Here is a 23,688-nt window from a genome sequence, read left to right on the forward strand (position 1 = left end):
CAGAGACATTTGAGCTGTGAAAATTTCAAGTGACGAGATTACATTCATCGATGTCTGAAATTTGCATTTTGTCTTTTGTTCAGTGTAGAGCTTTTTTGTGGAATATAGCTCCATCTTTGTTGCACACATCTCCTTAATTTAACTTTGCACCAACCAGGTATCAGATAGTTTGCCTTTGCTAAATGGTCCTGAGAAATGTATGTTTTTCCTTTTTTCTTTTTTTTTGGGTGGGAGATTGCACCCCTGCTCTTTTCTTAATGGCATTCATACCATTGCCTAGCTGGACCACAAACTAGTTCATATCCACATTAACCCTGCCATCACTATTTTGGGCATTTCATAATGTGAATATATTTCTAAAGTTGTCAAATAGTTAAATAATTGCTAAAATAGCAGATCTACAATAAGTACATTTTCACTGTTTCCACTGTTCGTTGTATGAGTAAGTATATAGGGTTTAAGTTTTGACTTGTAAAAGAAAATGTCATTGAGGTCCATTTTTAAACTCAGGATTTAGCTGTGTGTTTGTTTGATCGATTGATTGATTCAATACTTTATTAGCAGATTGAAGCAGTACAGTAAACAAGAAATGACACAGTCATATATATTTTAGCTCGCAGCAAGCTAAACCCCTTAAAGTACTGTTTCAGAGACATAGCGAATGTCATTCTTATTAAGCTATTAATTTTTATGTAATATAATCCACCTGAGCACAGAGTTTCTAATCTAATAATTGAACTAGGCTATTGTATCAGACAGAGCGCTGACAACGTTGTCCGGTGGGGGAGGGGTGGTCTCGGTTAACTGTGTTGTTTGGGCCATTCATCAATCAAATAGACGGCTTATCAGACAACGTCGCACTGATAAGTAGCAGTGTGCACGCAGTTTAAACAGAGCGTCTGTTTACCGCTCAGTCCGGGTTTAGATCCCGCCTATTGTATCTGATCATTTCCACTCACACATACATGAACAAACAGCTGTTTCCGTGTCCGCTCTAGACCGGATATGCAAAGCAAATTGGAAAGCGTTTCAAACAAAGTCCAAAAAAGTCCCATAACCATTTTCTTCATCGAACACGGCCAGCATAGCATTCTGACTAAATACACTATGTCATACCTGTGTTTAGTAATGTACAAAGAGCTAGCCCTTTGATTGGCTGGCCTTGTGAGGCCACCGATTTACCATAGATATATACAGTGGCCGAACACAGTATCTCACCGACATGTTTAGATCCCATATGCTGCGTAGTTGTTTAGATGCCATATTCTGAGAGGACATTGAGCCCCCTGAAAAAATTGTTGAGAAAGTGACGATTAGTTGCTTGCCTCTTTACTGATCAGCCCTGCAAGCTGATAAAAAGAAAACTATGCCAAAAAGGATTCCACAAAAAGCCCAGGGGTTTTGTCCATTGTGGTCCATATGAACGAGTGCACTGAGCAGACGTTATTCTACCAGGTAATGAGAAAGGTTTAACTTTGTACTCGTTAGATATGTCAGAAGCTTGATCCTGATTCAAAATAAATTCTCCAAATTTAAATGTATGCACATTTTTCCCTAGATAAGGTCTGATCGGAGGAAGTAACATGTGCTTGTACATGGGTACCCACCTCCCTTTCCTCAGCAAGTCCCAAGGTCAGAAATAACGTACAGTGTGTATGTATTTCTGGGAAAAGGTAGCTATGCATTTCTTTTTTTTCTCCTTTTTCTCATAGCTACCAAACATTCATGAAGGTAGAGAAGTTCAGAATAAAAGTATATTAAAGATTAGCCATAATGGTACTTCAATTCATGACCTGTCAGGTCATGGTTATGTAGTGGGCAATGGTAACTCCTTTTCATTGTCACTGAGTCTAAAGATTGGACAAAAATGAGAAACATCCCTTTTTATGTCTTACGTATGCTTTATGTATGAGAACCTAAAGGGTGAGTGGTCTGAATGATAGTGCATGAACTAATGGGGAGAGAATGATGATGAATTTATTACTTAGAATTAAAACTAATATGATTTTGTACAGTAAAATAAATTAAAATAGCAAATACAAATTTTACAGTACTTTTTTCCAGTTTACCTGCATGCTCATTTCTAGCAATCACAAACGGATGTATTACTAATGATGAGCCCACATAGAAATCAGGAATGCGTGAAAAACATTTTAAAGACCAATTTATTTTGGATCATGTCGGTGTCATCACTTTGATCTACGGCTTTCATGTGAATTGAAGGAATCATATTCATATGTACACACTTTGACAACATATTACTGATTTTTGGTTTTACATTCGATAAAATACAGAATACTTAGTGCACAGAAACACATTTCATGGTAAAATACTGTTAACCTAATACAGTAGGTCATAAAATACGATGACATTTGATTACATTTGATGGAGACTGCACTGATGGAAGGAATCTTTGTACAGACTTAATTATCGTCATGCCTGTAAAGCAAAACAAAACAGTGTTGTCAGAATTTAACAGGGCTTAATGGTAATAAATCTGATAACAGGACACACAGGCTACAACTCCGTACACACCCTCGGTGTACTAAAAGTAAAGAAACAGTGGCTACTGTTTCTTTTGAAACATATACTGTAAGCTGAGGCTTTGCAAAAACACTCTTCTTTAATTTCTGCTTAGAATTGTATAGAGGACCATTGGACAACTAGGACGGTGGGGGGGGATGACATAAATCGTGTCAGATGTAAGGCTGTGCGAATCTGACTTCAAATCAATATCTTTAAACTTGTGCCTCGATCACAACTTTGGTATCGGTATTTGGTAAGATAATCAGACTGGTTAATCAGACTAATCGATTCAGTCGATTATAAAAAAAATCATGTGCAGTCATTGATATTGATATACTTTTTTCAAAATCGATTTACCTACATGAGCAAGATTAGGTCTGTTATTGGTTATGAATATCAGTTTCAGATTTGACTGGCTGGAAGTAGGCTACAATGAATACACCCTAGCTTGCCTCAGCCTCCAGTGTTGCCCCATCAGCTCTTACCTGAACATCTCCTTGTATTTGCCCAGAGCCTCCTGGGTCACGTACTGGATGAATGCAGGGTCATCCAGCTCCAGCTCCACGGGGACAGAGAGGACCAGTGGGGGTGAGTTGAGGATGTTCACCTCCACCTTGGTCTCAGTTACTGCATTCACCACATCATCACTGTTCTTTGGTGCCACCTAGAGGTATATGGTCATTACTCCTTTTTTTGTTGTTTCTTTCTCATTCTGTCATCTATCATTACTTCATTACTTATAATAAAAAGTTCCCATGTTATAGTGTGTGATTATGGATGGTGGCGGTGTGTTACATCAGGGTGGGAATAGTATAGTGTCAGTCGCATGAGTGCCATTTTTTATCCTTGTATGTATACACATTTTACAGTATCATTTTAACTGTAAAAATAACAATCAGATTGTGTTATAATAGGCCTATTTTTTATTTGTATCTATTTTCTTTAGCTGTGACCATGCACAATTAAATACAAATAAAATAAAATGCATAATTGTTGCCGACAGTTTGCATAGCTGTGCTACCTACTCTGTGAACGTGCATAATGTCCTCTCTACCTCCACTTACCGCGGCGATGCGGAAGAAATTCTCAGGGGTCACAAGGGTGACGTTGCTGCTCGCCAGCTCAGCCACCCAGCTGAACTCGGTAGCCATGTTGCTGAGCCAGTTGACCGTCTCGTCGGTGTGGCGCTGGACGATGGACAGTATCTCGTCGTACTGCTCCTTGGCCACGTCCAGCAGCTGGGACACCTCGTCCAGCTCGACGTGCAGCTCACGCACACTGGGGCACTCTGCGGAACAGGAGGGGTAGGCCTATTGGTCATATGGTCTATGTCTTTCTATGTTGCTAATTGGGAGCTGTTAGGTGTTCAGTGTCTTGCTCAAGAACACAGCCTGGGATCAAGCCGGGAACCTTCCCATTCAAAGACAGCCACTATACCTCCTGAGCCACTTCTATGTGCGTGCGTGCGTGTGCAAGAGAGAGTTTCACCTGAGAGCAGGGCCCCCTGGCAGGCCTCACACTGGTTCTGCAGCTGCCAGCACTCTGAGGTCTGTCTGCGCAGGTCTCTGCACAGCTTCCTGTTCTGCAGGAAACGGGGCAGCGCGTCCCTCACTGCAGCAGCCATAGAGAATAATTGTTAGCGTCCATCCATTAGTTTATTGCTGTGAGATTACGGTCCTCGGGACGGGGACACACACGCTCGCCAAAGATAGCCGATCTATACAAGCTCAAACCGCGTCGCGTTGCGTGTTGTGAGCTTGTAGCAGCTATTTTTGGTGAAGAGATTTGGTGTACGGAAAAAAGCAGTCCAAGTATTCTATAGTTGTAACTCAGGTCCGTTTGACTAAGAATAGAGAGTTTAAGTGGATAACATAGCATAGGCCAGTGTTTCTCAAATGGGGGTACGCAGAGATACTAGAGGGGGTACTTGAGAGAAGGGTTAGAACATGAAAAGAAAAAGTATTCTACTGACTAGCACAACTGTTAACGAATAGAAAGCAATACGTATTTGCCATCATTCTGGTTTATTTTGAACATACTGACTGGACTTTTGATGTCAATGTGTTCTAAGCAAAGTGTTGTAGTCGTTCAAGGGGGTACTTGGATTCAGAAATAATGGAAAGGGGGTACTTTCCACAAACAAGTTTGAGAACTACTGGCATAGGCCATGTACAGTACAAGGGGCTATTGATATGACATTAACAGTTTTGGACCTCATACTTTACTCTAAATCCAGATACAGTATCTATTTCAAAACCCCCACCTTTCGCCTTCTCCTCTTCAAAGACCTGAGTCACCACGGCTCCAAACTCCTCCACGACGCTCTTGCCGAAGTCAAAGAAGGACTCCAGCACCTCCTCCAAGCCCACACCTTGCAGGAAGCCCGAATCTCGGGCGGGGTAGAACGGGTCCGATGTGGACCCCTGGTCCTCTGTGTTGTTGAAGAAGGCCGTCTGCAGGACTCGGTCCAGCTTGCTGCTCATCTTGGAGACCAGGACAATGCTGCGGTTCACCACCGTTCCCACCGTGCTCATCAGACGGTTGAAGGACTCCTCGATGTGGACGACGTCCATGTTGGGCTTCTCCAGGCTCTGGTTCACCAAGATGTCTGCTGCCTCCATGGGGGGCTCACGCGGACCAAAGCGTCTCGACACTCTGTGGAAGAAGTTCTCTACCTATGAGACGGGAGTTTTGTTAGTCTTGGTTGGACCTGTGCAAACTTGAAGGATTTGTAGTAAAAGCATGAGATGATTTAGTTTAACGCTTTTAGGGCAGCGGTGGCCTGCCCTATACCTGTTAGAGGAGGAGGTTTGTAACCGAAAGGTTACCTGTTAGACTCCCCGGACCAGTGCCCTTGCTCAAGGTAACTGCTGAAGTGCCCTTGAGCAAGGCACTGAACCTTACAGGTTGTAACCCTGACAGTGTACAAATGGAACCAAATGGACCCATGGTGCTATTTGTACATTGTCAGAGTTGATGGGGTCTGTGGCCCAATATGAAATTGACCTACAAATGCTATGTCCTACTACAGTTGGAGTGGTTTAGGTTTAGGCAGCAGAATGCTGCAGGACAGGTGTATCTTCTCCGTACTTTGCCCCCGAATGTGGCAAAGCCCCTGCGGCAGGTGGAAGTGTAGAAGGTCTTGCAGGCATCCTCTAGGCAAGGTCGACACTCCTCCCACTCAGACTGCAGGGAGAACTTGCATTGCTCCTCTGCCTCCTCCAGCTTCTCATTCACCTCCTGGGCCAGCTGGGATGCCCCCTGGTGGCAGCAAAGGAAATACTTGTTTCTTCCTTTCTTTTCTTTTCTTTTCTTTTCTTTTCTTTTCTTTTCTTTTCTTTTCTTTTCTTTTCTTTTCTTTTCTTTTCTTTTCTTTTCTTTTCTTTTCTTTCTTTCTTGGGCATTGAACATTGGATTGTTAGGCTGTAAGCGCTGGTGTGCAGCTGCACACATCTCCTTGTTATTGTTATTTTCATGAACCCTTCAATTATTTTTCTTATATTTGCATGCATGAACCTACCTACTACCTGCCTCCAAGTGCATTGTCTATATGTACAATACAATGTACAATACCTGCAACATACATAACTTTATACCTAGTCTGTGCAATTTAGATGATACATGACTCATCCATCTCATACTGCTCACACCTGATCTGACTCAATATTGTTAATGAGGGCTCATGTTATCTTCACTATTTATCTTCTTTATTGTTCAACCCATTTCAAACTTTCACACTTTTAGCTAGAAACTACCATAGCAACCACTGTTTTACCTTAGCAGCAACTATGTTTTACCCTAGCAATCGTCTGTGTTGCCCTAGCAACCACCTGTTTTACTTATAGAAGTAAACGGGTGCCGTTGCCGTTGGGTCAGAGATGAGCCCACCTGCTTCTTGTCGCTGCTGTGGCGTAAAGACTTCATGAGGTGTTCATGTTTCTGCTCGTTCCTCAGCATCACCTCCCTCATCTCCTTCACCCCATACAGAGCCCTCCTCACCTCCTCGTCCACCAGCTTCTCTCCGTCCAGGGAAAGCTCTGAGAAAAAGGCAGAGAGACATATCGTTGCTGTCGGGAAACAGCAGAAACCTCTTATCTCCATATTTTATCATGGCAAGGTAACTACACAACCCAAACCTCTACCAAAGTGGTCTTGCCCTTTAAAATGACCCCCAAATATGTTTTAAAGTGAAATATCCCAGCGAACAATAGTAGCCTATACAGATACATAAGGTGCAAGGCTTTTATTGTCTCGTGTGCAGAGAGTCTATAAGTGAAACAATTACTTTTGTTCAGCTCCTCTAACATCCATTTGGTTCCATTTGTACACTCTCAGAGTTACGGGGTCCTTGAAATTAAAACGTTTGAGAACCACTGTGCTAAACTAAACGGAACAGAGCCTTAATTAGTGTAAGTGGTAAGGAATTAAGGAAGAGGCCCACATTCTTTCCAATATGGCTGCTGTGCATAGAGCGTACAGTAGGTCTTCAACTCACGTTTCAGGGTTTCGTCTGAGACTCCGGGTATGGCCTGGGAGTTAAGAACGCCCACTGCTGCCAACACTACTGCGACACACAGCAGGATCTTCATTTTGGATGTCATTCGTAGTCAATTGATTGACTGTACTGCCAAACCCACTCTGAAAGGACAGGGATAATTTCGTTGTGTGATTGCCTGTTAATCTGGTGGCCTCCAAAACTGCTCAGCACCAGTGGTGGAAAAAGTACTCAAATGTCTTATGTATAAGTAAAAGTATCAATGCTGCAATGTAGAAACACTCTGTTACGCTCTTTCACAAGTAAAAGTCCAGTAATCAAAATGACTTGAGTAAAAGTACAAAAGTATTGGCATCAAAATATACTTAAAGTACCAAAAGTAAAAGTACTCATTATGCAGAATGTCCCGTTTCACAAGTGTTCAAAATGTATAAAAATCTTTTTGAAAATAGCAGATCTACAAGCACACAACACGTCGCATCACGACATGTTGTGTGCTTGTAGATCGGCTATTTTCAAATAGGGCACTTCAGAAACCTGTCTACCAGTGACATCATTGTTAGGCAGATTTGTTTTTCCAACAAGTTTTTTTTTAGTTCGATTTTTATTAACGCGAGAACAATGGCTTCCATTATAGCATGCTAACTTTCCAGGAATAGAAAGCCTGCAGTTTCTATTAGCTTGGATTCCCCATTGATGATGTCACTGGTAGGCGGGTTTCTGAACTGTCCACAGACCTCCTCTGAGACACAGAGTGAATTGACAAAAATGGTGCCATATTATAGTGAGCATTAGTGAGGACCATTTATATGGAGATAGGTTGAAAATGGGTGAAGTCCTTTAAGTACAGTACTTGAGTAAATGTAAGTAGTTACTTTCCACCACTGCTCAGCACTACAGACTGGTCACGTGTGCATGCAAGTAAGATGGAATACATGCAGAAGCATACCCATGACGCTATTGTACAGTATGCATGCATGCATCATCATGCAACACACACATACACACACACACACACACACACACACACACACACACACACACACACACACACACACACACACACACACACACACACACACACACACACACACACACACACACACACACACACACACAATCTTTTTTTTTAATTAGTGGGTGCCACCTAACAACTAATCTAACCCAGAAAGATAATAGGATTTGAGTTTCAGCAGGAGTTGCTACTTAGCAATATCACATGGCCTATATAGCCCCCACCACATGGTGGCACTACACATCTATCTGCATATGAAGAATGTCAGCTGAGTAAGTTCATGCCTGGACCAGGGTCTCACTGGTTAGGGTCACACTACCATGTGTCATTTTTTTGGACACAAATGCCAACATTCCATCTGTCTTCTTACTTGAAGGGGATTCTTTTCCATCAAAATCTGTTGTAGTGTGCTCACATATAGTCTACATTGATACACTACATGGATAGCCTGTTTTCTGGGATTAGCAACAGGTCTGTGTGGTGGGAAGGCTGTTGGTATGAGGTAACCTATAGAACTGCTGTCTTTATATATAGATGTATTTTGATAGCAGTTTTCATTTTTAAATGTTCCTACACCTGGCCAATATCAGCCTCAAGCCATGTAAGACAACTCACTTCCTTCTAATGCAGGCTAGGCTACTGCAAACACTTATAGCCTACTTATTAGCCTAATTGACAGCCATTTTGGCCTTGGTTATTTGCTTTAAGGTTCACCACCTAGTGGGTATCTGTAGGGAGCAAAGCACCCAGCATGGAGCATTGTTTTCTATGCATTCCATTTAGTTGACCTTTTACCCTGTCGTTTGATAACTAGGGTTCAGGCCAGGCCATTTACCCTTGGTCTTTCACTTGTGTAAATCACTCTGGATTAGAGCGTCTGCTGATATATTAATTGTAAATTGTAAATAGGAACCATGTCAAACGTCTCACTCACAAACAAAATACTCACACATCATTCTTGTTTTTACACATTGCCAGCCTGTCATTGCACTAACATCCTCTCACTTCGCTGTAGGAATTGGCCCACTTCACTTATGCACTTACACAATTTACACAGTTACACAATTTGGCACCCGCTCGGGCTTACTGTAAATGAGGATGTACATAAAGTACTTTGTTATCCCTATGATGACCTATGTCATTATCTCTGACAGGCCGAGTGGCAGAGATTGTGTTTTCGCCCGTCTGTCTGTCTGTCTGTATGTCTGTCTGTCTGTCTGTCTGTCTGTCTGTCTGTCTGTCTGTCTGTTGTGCACATCTAAACTTGGACACCGCTAGACCGATTAGCTATAGTTGGCTTCCAAAGTTTGTATGAGGGGTCCATTTAGAAAACAAAAACAAAGGCAAACATCCTGAACGCAGCATACAATTATTTTATAGGCTATTATTGTATCCGCAGGAGAACACCGAAGGGGAGTGCTTTTTTTTGTTTCAAGCCCCGTCCGTGTGGGGCTTCTAAAGCACCGCCTGCGCGGGGTTTCTAAAAGAGGTCATGGTCATTGGTTACAGCTTAAAATTTCATCCAAAGCACTCTTGTCCACTCGTTGTCCAGAACCGCCGATCCGTCCGATATGTCCATAGGCATATTATGGAGATCAGTTGTCCAGAACTGCCGATCCAACCGATATGTCCATATATGGGCATATACTGATGACATCAGGGATCTCCATGTATGGGCACCGGTCTAGTATCATGAATGCAGCATCCAATCAATCCCAAATTGGAATCACATGTTTAGGTGCTCAGTGCTCTATAGAGTGCACCTCCAAATGCACTTTAACATCTGCCCATAGGGGATGCCACAAACACAAACAGTTGCACCGTATGTTATGGAAATTACCCCGGCGCTTTCTTGTATTCCTGACAGCTGCAACCCGTTGACTTACACTAGCCTGTAAACCAGACAAATCTGCCACAGCAAAGAAAATAGCCCTGGGCGTATTGGTCTGGCACTCCGGTTTGAATTACATTTCGCTCACCCCAGAGTTGTGGGTGACAAATAAGAGCCCACAATTCAAAGTGGGATTTTTTTTTTTTGCTGTGATGTTTGAATCTGTTTGTAACCGCCCCTTGGAAATGAATCTTCCACACCAAAGTTCCAGACTAATAGCTATGCAGTGATATTAGTCTGGCCATGCCAGGCTAGACTTACCAGGCTAGACTTACCCTGCCCACTGCCCCATGGCTGGGCAGTGGGCCGGGAGCCCTTATGGCAAATTAACATTTGGGATGTTATAAATAATGTGCAGCTTAGGCTATATTGCATTAACATTTAATTTGAATGTCTGATTTAATTTCTTTCATATCCATGAACAACAATATACTCAGCATAATGACGTCTTGAAAAAATGTCTTGATATAAACAAAACAAAAAAAACATCTAAACTGAAGCTAAAGAAGTATAGGAGAGAATTAAACATGGTCAAAAGTATAGCGCATGTATTCAAGATTCAACATTTGTATTTGTTACATCTCAGAAGAGTAGGCTTACACAAGAGTACAATTTGTTGTTTTCGGTTCCTCACTATTGTAGCAGCAATAATAACAATAACAAAATAAACAAACATCTTGACAAACACATTATTATGACACATAACTTACCAGTGGTTGAATTCCGGCGCTGCTGTACTGGCAGAGAGAGCAGAAGTGGGACGTGTTTACGACGATGGCGCAGTTATCTAATACCTGGTCCTGTCTATTTGAGCTCAGTCCATGCAGGCCTTATCCTATTAGAGTATTTGCCTGATGGTGATGCCCGCTAATCCAAGTAGTCAACACACTGTCACAGAACTTTGTGTTTTGCATAATCGTTTACAGAGATTACTTCGTCATGGTAGCCTATACGTAAACACACTGTAGGTATTGATTTTATACAGAATACAGAGCCAAAGCACTAACAAGACACTGCTCATATAGATTGGCAACATTCTGATTGCATTCATAATTTGCTTGCAATATTAATCTGTCGACTGTTGGATGAATACTTTTATTATTACATATGTTATCCTTAAAAGGTCTTAAACGTATACAATCCACCTAAGTACCGTGATTGTATGCCTCCATGAGCAGTGTCTGTCCAGACTCATATAGTACTGTATATGTAGTGAATGAAGACTTTTTAGAATTTAATGACCGTGTTTTGTGTGTCCTTGATGTTTGACCTTTGACCACCTATACTTCTAATCAGTTCATTCTTGACTCAACATTTTTGTGCCAAATGTCATGAAATTCCCTCAAGACGTCTCTGAGATATAGTGTTCATGATGTTGGGACAGACATGATGTCATAGTGACCACGACCTTTGACCTTTGACCACCTACCTCTAGTCAGTTCATCCTTCAGTCCTTTCTGCTGTTGTTGGCGGAGGCATCTGAATTGTAGGCCTTTGAGGGTCCAAACTTGATTGCATTATGAATTTACTCAGAATGTTCCATTAACTTATGTCTCTCTTTTAAATTAAATTCACAGGCTGCAAATGTTGTGTAGTAACAATAAAAACAACAACATGGAAACAATAACCACCACTTCTTTTGTTATTTCTGTTACTTCCATCGACTATTAAGAAGTGCAAGTGTCTTGCGTCTATGTGTTGTAATGATCAACATTTTTTGCATGAAGAAGGTCACTTGGAGCCAAAATAGAGTAAACACATGGAGTAATCACATGGAGAAACTTGGATTTGACCTTGCTTTTTCCACACAAACACAACTCTTGCATCCAAACATTCCACAATGGGAACAGATGGAAGTATGCAGACTATTTGCAAGTATCACTGAGGGATCATTTGTGTCAAGGCATCATCCAGCTCTGTTTCTCCTCTATTTTTATACCTCCAGGTTGGTTTCGTTGGCATAAACGAAGGATTTTAATCATAATGGCAAAGCCTTCAGTGACACCTGCTGACACCGGATCAGAAGAAGTCCCACGATCAGCTCATATTCTTCTACTGGACCTGAGCCAGATGGTTGATCTGAAGGATCTCAGTCATATCTGCCACAGGAATTCGTTCTTTTAACATGAAGGTGATTGTATGCTCAAGATAATCTATGACCATCCAAACATCTAAAAAGAAGGCACACCTGCGTTCTAAGTGAAAATAGCCGATCTACTCACAACGTGTCCCGTTGCAATAAATAAATACAAATAGATTAAAATGTCAATTTTCACCTTTAATGGCATGCGCAAAATAGGGACACCAGGTTTAAAGTGGTTAAAACGTATTTGTTATAGAGTATAGTATTTACCTCTGTATTGTTGGGAAGTGAGTGCACACAAAGTTACAAAATTAAAAGAGCATTCATAACTTTGTGTATAGTCGTATAATATCGCAATGATGATGTGTGGTTGTCCCAAGACACCCCTGGACTTGTCTCACAGTTACGGTACACCAGTGTGCCTGTGCCTTGGGAGCGTACTCAAGTTCCTTCAGCCTTATGATTGAGAAAACCCATGATCACCCAGCAACACTGCGTCCCCATGATATTATTTGTAAAGAAAGCATGCCTCTTCATAGGTAGCGTCATGTTTAGCATCTCGTCTACTGATGGAATGTGAAGGGCATGGGGTGAAAGAGTTCCTCTGTCCTCATCTCCTCATTGGTGCCCCAGTTCCCTTTTAAAAATGTGCCCTCTTTGCATTCTCTGACCCAGAAAATAGGGTCCTCTCCAGCTAATAATGAGAAACAGCCAAAGCTATACACCAAGTCCTAGGCCATGCTGCCCCACTCAACACCTGGATCCTATAAGAGAATCAGGGGCAAGCTCTTCCCATGTTCTTCAGTGGTTGACCTCGGTTCCAAAGGCCGAACCATAAAAAAGTCTCTTTCAAGGGGATGCCTGGTGGCTTAGCCAGTCACAAGCACTCGAGTTTGAATCCAACACAGTCGTGTCTCGCATCATGTCTCCTGGTTTCCTGTTTCTATATAATCTATATCTAAATCAAAGCATTAAAAAAAATCCCCCCCAAAAGTAATCTATTTTATAATAGGGTGAGAGAGGTTCCATGCAATTACTTTATGTTACAAGCATTTGTGTAGGAATAATGAAGTGCAGTTGCCTACACACTTATGAATTGTAACTTTGGAGGTCGACCATTGTTTTCTGCCCGCTCTATGGAAACCATCCCATATTATGGTGGGGGTGCTTTTGTTTATCTGAAGTTGCAACATCTCCCAAAGTCTTCAAATGAAAGCCAAGTCTGTGTAGTAACCTTGGGCATTCAAGGTGTTGCAGCAGGTCCATATAATAAGCTCATGGTGTGTCCATGTGTCCCATTAAAGATCAAAGCCCATGGCATTCTGGACTGAAGGGATAAACAGGTGCATAGGATACGTCGCTTCACTGGGTGTTGACACCAGGGATGACACACTGTTACAGTAAAATACTGTGTGCTAATTTAACACTGACGTTAAATTAACACTCATGGTTTTGCTATATAGGCTTGGGAAACAAAGCTTTTTGTTTTCCTCATGGAGTGATTCTAACCTGTACACCCCTACTGGGGTATAGGCCAGAGTTCTCAGACACTGGCGTTCGTGCGACCAGGTGGGATAGATAAAGGTCGATTATAAAGTCAATTTTCTCCTGATTCGTCTCTCTGAAAAAAGCCATTTTGGGAAGATTGTGTGGCTTGTGACGATCGGGTCCAATATTTAGTCCAATGACCATGGGACTAAAGAATCCTTCAGAAGCTGTGTTCACGTTCACTCTTGCATTGGAAATAATAGACTCCAACCTACTTCATGTCTCCTAAAAAGGCGGCCACCTACTACATGCAGATACGAGAAGTAAACCGGAGATTTTTTTGTCTTGGACTGTAGTGTCGGGTTTCCAGAAGGTGACATACCTGTTTCCTGTTCCGGGTCACTTTCCCATAGCGGCATTTGATTGGCTCAGCAGCAGATTTGAACTGGAAAACATGTGAAGGTATCATATTTGTTTCTGCTGCAAATCTGCTGCTGAGCCATTCAAATGAAGCTATGGGAAACTGATCCGGGACAGGAAACAGGTATGCCACCTCCTGGAAACCAGGGATGCAGTTATGCACAGAGCCTATTTCAGTTAACAACTTAAGCCCTGTTTTTATACTTTGTCGTACGGCTGTGTCACACAGCACACACAGATAATCAGATGCTATTTTTGAAAATGTTTCAGCATTTTAGCCTATAATTGCATGCCCAAAATAGAGACACCAAGTTGGAATTAAGGTTTTGGTGTGGTTGCTCATTTCAACAAAAGGTCAAAGGGCAATGTTGGTATAGCACTTCTGTTCCTATCTATACTTGTTATTATATATGTACTAATTATTATTACTAATTATTTTCTAATCCTACTCATCACAACCTGGCACTTGATGTTTAGCCGTTATCCTAAATCGGATTACCGGTGCTGCATCATGCAAAATAAAGAAATAGTACATTAAAAGACAACGAGCAAAATGATTGAAAGAACAAATGGGGACTGATTGGAAACAGCACTAGAATGACTCATGCTTATTTTGGGAAACAGCTTAACCAATGAATGAATTTGAATGGTTTGTCATTTGGCAACCATTGCAGCTGCTTAGCTAGCAGCAGATGTTATGAATAAATATACTTGAGAATTGGCAAAAGCAATGAGTTGTTTTGGGACAAAGCCCATTTGACAAAGTTTAAAATTGCACTTATATAAAACATGTAGTACTTTGTTGGCATATGCCAACAAAGTGAATTTGTGATTATACAGTACATTATGTCCAACATATGTGTGTAAAACACAGGTGTATAAAACACTATGCATTTGGGGTTTGAGATATTACATTTGTTTAAAGGTTCTGACATGTTGCATCATAGCTATGTTTATGTGAATAAAAGAAAGCCCCCATGGGAAATGCTATTTTTAATTTAATGCGTGCATAGATTGACTCAGCACAATTTTGACCGCAAGCGTTAATCAAATTTTTACATTGACTGTTCTTTCAACTCTTAAAAAACTTGCCATTCAAGTGGCATGCACCCAAATGTTCATTAGCACAGTTAATATCCACCATCCTTTGATTTGTCATTTTACTAAAACAGTAAACTAACACCAAATTGACGTTGTTTAACGGATAAGTGCTTGTGCATGCTGGGCAATAACAGGACCAGAGTTTGAACTGGAGTTTTTAAGTCTGATTGCTGGAGGAATTTGCCAAAGGTATCAACCTTCAAGTTACACAAAATTTGCAATCATGAAGCTATGGTGATTCTTACAGGGTATTCTCATAGGCTATATTGAATGTCTGTGAAACATTACCCTGTTTTGACTTAAAAAGAATCACAGAAAAGATTACATTGTTGCTTATATAGAAGGCATTGTTGCTTATATAAAAGGCAAGACAAATGTGTCACTTTCCACAAGGGTATGTAGACAGTGGTGTAAAGTAACTACGTACATTTACTCGAGTAGCCTATTATGTACAATTTTACAATTTTACTTTATTCAGTATTTCCGATTTTCAACACTTTTTACTTCTAATCCATTACATCTCAGAGGCAAATATCGTACTTCTAACTCCACCACAACTATTTGACATCTTTAGTCACTACACTACTTTGCAGATTTAGATTATTATCACTAAACATACATTATAACCACTTCAGCCCTATATTTCGGCCATTTGAAAAAAGCAGATCTACAAGCTTACACAATGCTTTGCGAATTGTGAGTTTGTAGTTCGGCTATATTTTCAAATGGAACATTCTGCACAATGAGTACTTTTCTACTTTTGGTACTTTAAGTATATTTTGATGCCGATACTTTTGTACTTTTACTCAAGTACATTTTGAATACTGGGATCTTACTGAGAGTACAGACGATAGTATTTCTACATTGTAGTATTGATACTTTTACTCAAGTACAACATGTGAGTAGGCCTACTTCTTCACTCACTGCATACAGTAGCGCCCCCCCCCCACCCCCCACCCACCCACCCCACCCCTCCAGTGGTCAGCATACAACAGAAAGCACACAGGAGTGCAGATGTAAGGAGCACGTGGTCTCTCTCCTCAAGCCCTACGGGTGCTCCACTTCCTCTCACGTTTGGGGCACTTTGGAGCAGTTCTCCAGTTACAGAGTTGCGGGTACCAGAGCGCGTGTATAAATTGTATGTGTGTGTAGTATGTGTATATGTGTGTATGTGTGTGTGTGCGTGTGTGTATGAGACGGAGCATACAGCCTCACCTCTGCAGCAGTTCCCCCAAAACTTTTCTTTTTTTTGTTGTGAAAGAAGAAGCGGTTCTTTTCTTGTCACATTTGCAACTAAAACGTTTATTGAACCAGGCTTTTCTATGTACAAGTGAGTTTATTGCATAGGCTTTACTACGTACAACTGAGTTTATTGTTAATCCTCAGCATCCGAAGTGCAACATTGTATCCATTACCTGCGTTGAGGAGGATTTTTCCCCCTCGCAAAAGTTACTGATGGTGATGGAGCTGTGAAGTTTTTTTTCCTTTTTTGTTGTCCCCTATCTATTATTTGGACGCCATCAGGACACAGTGGATATTGGGATATTCAGCGGTCAAAAACTGCAGTGGCGCTCAAGAAAGAGATGTTTTGAGCCAAATGCCATTGTTGCAATGCTGTGGATGTAACTTCAAGACGACCAGTTCCCGCAACGGTAGAGTTCTGTGAAGCACAATGAAAGGTATGCTGTGGAGCTCTTGTTCCCAAACTTTTTAGCTCATGAAGACCCAAAAGAGAACGTCTTCCCAGGACCCAAGTTAATGAAAATAGTCGATCTACAAGCTCACACCGCATTGTGAGCTTGTAGATCGGTTATTTTCACTTACTTCAAAAACATTTGTTTTCTAATTTTTGGGATTTCTTAGATTTTTTATTTATTTATTAAAAAATCATTGAATTTGTTTTTAATTCATTTTGTTTTTTTTGGGGGGGAAATATTTTTGAAATAATAATAATTAAATCAAAATGTAGGAAAAACAAAATAAAGGGATAATTATTTACTCGTGACCCATAGAAATGTGTCCGCGACCCACAAATGTCTCCCGACCCACTGTTTAAGAAACACTGCTATGGAGAGTTGCAACAATTAATGATCAAATAAGCTACGTGCAAAATAAATAAAGGAGCCCTTTTCCCTTTAATTATGGCATATTACGAATTATCAATTACTAGCATCGCAAGCAAAAAATGGAGCGATTACTCAGTTTTTAACATTCTTTCTTCTGCTCTAGACATAAGGAATGCGTAGGCTACAAGTTCAATGTTGCCAGAGCTAGTGAGAGAAATAAGCAACCAGGTCTAGGAAGACAAGCCCAAAAGAAGCGACTAGGCTACATGAGCACTTTAAACCTACTGAAAATAACTGCAGTTGAAAATAGCCGAACTAGGCTATTTTCCGGCTATTTTCAAGAAAATCTTTAATAAACATTTTAACAACACAAAACTTGTAGGGGGGGACAGCAAGCCCAATCCGTGTGGACAGCAAGCCCAAAATAAGCAACTACACTTCGGAAACAAGCCCAAAAACCCGCAACCCGCAACCCTCAACCACCAATAATATTTACAAGCTACTTTACTTTTCTGTAAGCCCAAAGTCGCTTATAATAAGCAGACATGGCAACGCTGTACAAGTTGCGTGACATCTGGCTTCAATGAAGCGCTCGTGGGGACTATAGGTTTGGGATTGTTTTGCATCTGGCGGCTGCTGCACATCAAACAGCAGCATTCATCCTCCAACTGAACTCTGCACACAACACAACAAAGATACGATCAGTGGTGGAAAAAGTACTCAAATATTTTACTTTAGTAGCCTAGCCTATAAGTATCGGTAGGCCTATTACTGCAATGTAGAAATATTCTGTTACAAGTAGGCTAAAAGTCCGGAATTAAAAATGTAGGCTGCTTGAGTAAAAGTACAAAAGTATTGGTATCATACTTAAAGTACCGAAAGTAGCCTACTAATCATGCAGAATATCCCATTTCACAAGTTTTCAAATATATAACATCTATTGAAAATAGCAGATCTACAAGCTCACATTACACATTGTGCTATATAGCATTGTGAGCTTGTAGATCGGATATTTTCAAATGGCCGAAATGTATATAGGGCCGAAGAAGTGGTAATAATAATTAAAAAAACAAAACAATAGAATTGGAAATACTCTAAACTAAAACAAATTAAATAAGAGTTTTTTATTAGGTCAATTTTGGCACTTCCGGATACCTTTGACTGCTGTATTTTTGTGCGTATCCTATAAAAATTGACCATTCTATCAATGGCATAGTAGTGCAGTGGTTCTCAACCAGTGGTCCGGGGACCACCAGTGGTCCGAGAGGGGGCTGTTCCAGGTGGTCCCCAGCTAAATGATGCAGAGTTGGTAACCAAATGTACGCTTATTAGATTAGAACATTTCATTTTATGCACTCAAGAGTTAAATTATTGTTAGACATCTGCATTACAAGAAGTCTACACAATTAGAGAATATGCTATAGAAGAATTGTTATTCTGATCGTTGGCCTGTTATCTCTCCTAAGGTACCAACATCAATACAGCTGGAATTGTGGACACAATCTCATCCAAGCACAACAAAATATTCAAAGTTTTGGGTCTGATAGGCTAAATCTCATCAAACGGTGGTCTGTGGCTTAAATGCCGAATAAATAATGGACTTTGATATGAAAAGGGCTCAAAACCACTGGCATAATGATAGGCCTAAGTTTATAATCACTGTGTACTGCCACCTTGTGGTCTGACTCAGTCTTTTTCACGGAATAATTGACTTCAAAGGCCAATTAGGCTAATGCGTGCAGGCCACCACAACTATTCTAAGATTGCTAGGTTTGTTGAGAATTGAGAACTGCTCATTACAGTGGCAGTTTTAACTATGTGTTTCCTTCACCTAAATCAGCTTTATTTTATAATTATGTGAACTATTCTCTAATATAAATTGGATTAGCACATTTGGCATTGAAGTTGGGGCATTGTAGAATAGGAAGACAGCCAGCAGTAAATGTCTGTTACAAATGGAACTGTGTCAGAGCTCAGGGAAACGTAATGCAAATTGGATGATATTCTCATATAGATATACTGTTATATATACTCTGAAGAAGAATTAAGTAGAATTTTGATTTTAAAAAATCGGATCATATTGCAATGACATGGCCATGCATCATTTCGTTGCACAATGTTAATTTGACTAGCTGCTTCACCAAAACTATTGTATAGTCAGTCATAGCATAATCAAAAATAGAATACAGTTCAACAGATCTAATTTCAAATTCAGTTCGCCCACAGTTTCCTGTGCAAAATGTGATGAAATGAGTTTCCCAGAAAGGCCACGAGGAGGCCAAGCACACCTACGGAGACCTTATTGTTATAGTGAGAGACACAGAAACATGTTCCACAGAAACAGAAACAGAAACAAGACATGAGTGCCAGAGTTTTCAAACAGCTGGGATTATTCTTGTCAGCTTTCAACTCACTCTACTGTCTCTTGTGGGATTTCTGCTTTAGAACAAACTATGAACACTAGGCTTGCCAGACGCCAAGGCTGATAAACCATTCCTGAGAGAGTCAGTGCTACATACTCGTGTATCTGCTATAAAGGGTAGTAGATTATGGCAGTGATAATCAAACATCTTCGTGTCAAGGACCCCCATTTGAAAAGATGTGTTGCCATGGAAGATTGTAGTTAGATTTGGTTTAGTACAGAATTCTACAACTGTCTGTGGCATGTCAAACTAGGGTCCTTAAAATTAAAACGGTTGCAAATCCTGCCTCCTACCACTGACTTAGTTTGACAATCCTATTTTTATTTTTATTAGCTGACCTCACATCCCCACATGGAGTGGTGGTGGGTCAAGTGTTTATGATATCACTAACTGTTGCAGTCCTCATCTCTCTCTACGCGTCCCACTCTTTCACTGCTCTTGGCAAGCTTGGAGTACGAGAGTGGTCAGAAGATCTCTGGGACATGTGGTCTTTCTTTATTTTCACTGGCCCAAGCACGATGACACAGGGAACGGCCTTGAAGGCAGCTTTCCCACGGGCATGGCAGCCACATGAAAGAAGATCGCACCGACTGCCTACGTATAAGGCCATGGGAGATCATGGCAGTAACCCCAGGAAGAGGGTGTTTTACTGGAAAAGATCTCAACTAATTTAAGCGAAAGATCAGGTTTACTTGTTCTCTAGAAGTTAGTGCACTGACTGAGGCACATGGTAACACAAGGAGACACTGTGAGGGATTACTATACGGAAATAAAACTGATTCTGAAAGTGTTCTCCACAATGTGGTTGCGGGAAAAATGCTGTGTTTATCCTGGCCAATTTGGTCAAGCTGCATTCTAAAAAACAATGTGTAAGCTTGTGGCTTTTTCACTTTGAAAGGTCATAATTTAAACCATCATGGTTACACACTTCTCTGATGGTGAAACCTATATTTGTGATATCATTTTGTATTGTATTGTGTAATTGCAGTGATATTATTTTGGCACATTTTCAAGTCATTGTGCCTTGAGATCATCAATTGTTTCTCTGTGCTCTTTTTGTGCTGTCCATGCGTCCAGACGAATTTGCTGATGAGGAGGAGGTGCAGTCCTTTGGCTACAAGAGGTTTGGTGAGTACCCACTCGCCTTTTCTAGTCTTTCATTATGTTTATTCTCTGTCCATAAGAGCAGCAAACAACAATGCTGTTAAATCATCATGATATGACGTGTTAAGTTGTTACTTACTTCATTCGGGCAACTAAGCCAAATTAAGAATGTGAAACAATGCAGCATGTATTGTTACTGTATGCAAAACATTTAGTATAAAACATATTTTCTGAGAATGATTCCTGTGACCTTTAATCTACTTCAGAGCAGCATTGCATTTTCAAGTAACACCACTCTGTGTTTCCCAGAAATGAGTCTATGGGATTATTTAGATTGGCCTTTGAGCTTATTCTTTATTCCTTGGTATTAAAACATCAGGAATGTAGAGTGGATGGAAGAAACCTCAGTATCCTGGATGTTTCTGGACACTGGACACATTACCGTCATTATATCATATTATTCCTTTGTTGTCTTATTACACTCAACGCTGTTCAGACATGTTCAACACCACAAGGCCACTTTCACTATGCCACCCCCCCCCCCACCCCATTATGTTTTATGTTCTTTATTTCACATCAGCATTTAGAGCATGATGTGTTCTAGCATCTCCCCACTGTTTCCCAGAGGAGAGATCATTTTTCCAGACTTTGGGTTGAAGCGGTCACAGGGGTCACTCAGGTTCACTAGGTGTTTTTGAGTGTTCGTGTCATACAAGGGCTCAGCAGTCATATGTCAGCGAGTGTGAAAGTGATAGTTGTGCACGTTGTGTGTCATCAGGATCACAAAACACTTCACTGACACCGTGTGAGGTGAGTGGATGGGCTTGTCTGACAGTGGCGTTTATATGGTGGTGTTAGTGTGTGATTGTGTGCACGCGTTGGTGTGTTGGTTGATTCAGCTACCCATTCAAGAATATAAAAGTTCACATTTCCCTGGGTCCAAACCCCAAATACTCTGATGACAATAGCTATAAATCCATGGAAGGAAACAAAGATGGCAATGTCAATCTATTCGGTCCAACCAACATTTTGGTCCCTAACAGGATGTCTCTAAGACTAATGGATCGCTATTGAATTGTCTGTGCACCTTCTATCTCAAAGGAAGATGAATCCTACTGTTTTTGGTGAAACAATTGCCAAAACGTGGCAAGAAATTGGTAAGAAAATAAATTGCACACTCCAGTGGTAGATGTCAACCGAATATGACAATTTCCAAATGCCCACAATTATCAAAACATATAACATACCTAGATGAATTGCCATGAAACTTACTGAGTGCATTCACACTCCAGTGAGGAGTACTCCGATTTTGGTGACCCCATGACCTTTCCTTTAGTGCCACACTCAGGCCAAAATGTCAACTTTGCACACAAGATAACTCAAAATCTTATCACCGGATTGCCATGCAACATGTGTGTCCAAATTTGGCCCCAAACAAGATATCTTGAAAACTACTACCTGGGGTGTAAGGAGCAGCACAACAGCAAGGTTTGCCAAGAATACACCCACTTAGCAACAGTTTCCCACTACAACCACGATATTATACTGTGGGGAGAGTGCAACTCATTCGCTGTCCTCATCGAGATTGTTCTGGTTGGGTTGAACTACACAATAACAATGACTCCTGTTGATCATTGCAAAAACAGACTTGTGCATATTGATGCAGAGAGTAGTAATATGACACATTCTCCATTCTCCGAAGAGACACGGAAAAGAGAAATGGTGTCTCAGACTAAGTTGGACATCTGCTTGTTGAGAGAGGTCTATTATTCCTTTGAGAGTATCTCCAAACCTGAGAAGTTGCTAAGCTCCTTCCTGTGCCCATACTGGAAGTTTATTCAGTGCAAGTCTATATACCCTGTGGACTCCACTGGGAGAGAAACAGAGAGAGAGAGAGAGAGAGAGAGAGAGAGAGAGAGACACAGAGAGACAGAGAGAGAGAGAGAGAGAGATGGAAAATACAGAGAAACAAGAGAGGCAGGGAGAAGCAGACAGAAACAGTAAGGGAAGGTGGAGAGAGAGATACACAGCAAAATGACGGTAAAAGTTAAATTAACACTGAGGAATTTACTGTGTAGAGACACAGAAAGGAGGGAGAGGGATGGATGTCTGTGATGAGGTGGGAGGTGAGACAGAAGGCATGGAGGTCCCTGCTTGCACTCTGCTGTGTCAGCAATACCTCAAGGAGGGAGGGGATGGGAGTGAGTTCTGTGGGCCAGGGTGCTGCCTCCAAAAGGAAAAAGTGGCCCCTTCAAAATACAACTTCAAGTGGAGGATTTTTTTCCCTTGTTCGGGTGGAATATTACAACTGTTTTAACTCTTTACGAGAGAGGCTATAAACCATACCCTGGAGAAATACTGTACCTCCCCATCTCACGTTTATCAATTGATACGATCTCAAAGTGCCTGTTTTGCATTTAGACAATGGGGCGGTGACGGTGTCTTGTACTGTACATGGTGGGGGGTGGGGAGTATTAAGAGAAACCATAGAGAAAGTCATACGCATCTCCTTGCTAGCGTTTCTTTTTCTTCTTTTTTTAAACTGATACCTAAAATAGACTTGAGGTTTATTTTATCGTGTGGTTTTTATGAATGAGAGCAAGAGATGGACACCCCATCGTTGTTTTGTATAGCGTTCATGTTATTAACGCTTTGCCTTAGTTTAGAACATTTCTCAATGCCTATTCCTGGAATGCTTTTCTGTTGTTATTTTGTTGATTTTTTGTTTTCTTATTGGGGGAGGGGGGTGAGTGGGCGTGGGTGTGGGTGTGGGTATCTAGGGGGGTTGTCAACAGTTTTATTTTCTGCAGTGGAGTTGCATTTATTGCTTGACTTCTTTTTTGGGGGTAAAACAGCGAGTGGTTTTAATTTACATGGACTTTATTACCAGAGAAGAATGTTTTCTGAATTCCTGCTTATTACTCTCCCCCCCAGGGTGTGCATGCACGCAGTCTGAGTTCTGTTGTCCCGATGTAAGATTACTCGCTCGTGTTTTCAATAAAAAAAATGAGTAGAGTGAGAGTGGGAGGAGAAGAGTTATAGGAAACTTGAAAGGAGTAAAAAAGAAAGTCTAAGC

At 41.0% G+C, this 23,688-nt stretch overlaps 2 protein-coding genes across 4 annotated transcripts in view; one reads left to right on the plus strand and one right to left on the minus strand.

Annotated features, from left to right (window-relative positions):
* Positions 1–3,007: 3,007 nt before the first annotated feature.
* Positions 3,008–7,115, minus strand: clul1 (clusterin-like 1 (retinal); the record flags this gene model as incomplete). The annotated part of the gene is made up of 7 exons (XM_084056924.1): positions 3,008–3,190; positions 3,591–3,814; positions 4,015–4,137; positions 4,790–5,201; positions 5,617–5,787; positions 6,415–6,563; positions 7,022–7,115. The coding sequence occupies 7 exons, from the start codon at positions 7,113–7,115 to the stop codon at positions 3,008–3,010; spliced, it is 1,356 nt and encodes a 451-aa protein (XP_083913050.1).
* An 8,978-nt stretch (positions 7,116–16,093) lies between these two features.
* Positions 16,094–23,688, plus strand: part of colec12 (collectin sub-family member 12) — a gene marked incomplete at its 5' end in the record, with an annotated part of 32,449 nt that continues 24,854 nt past the window's right edge. The window contains 3 exons of one of the 3 annotated variants that reach the window (XM_084057394.1): positions 16,094–16,349; positions 16,544–16,698; positions 20,586–20,636. In XM_084057394.1, the coding sequence (XP_083913520.1) occupies positions 16,692–16,698; positions 20,586–20,636 (58 nt within the window). Of the gene's footprint in view, positions 16,699–20,575; positions 20,637–23,688 lie in introns of those variants that run through there. The other 2 variants (XM_084057393.1, XM_084057392.1) reach the window with 2 other exon arrangements.

The sequence above is a fragment of the Gymnoscopelus microlampas genome, assembly GCF_963454915.1.
Source record: "Gymnoscopelus microlampas genome assembly, chromosome: 5".
Lineage (NCBI taxonomy): Eukaryota > Metazoa > Chordata > Actinopteri > Myctophiformes > Myctophidae > Gymnoscopelus > Gymnoscopelus microlampas.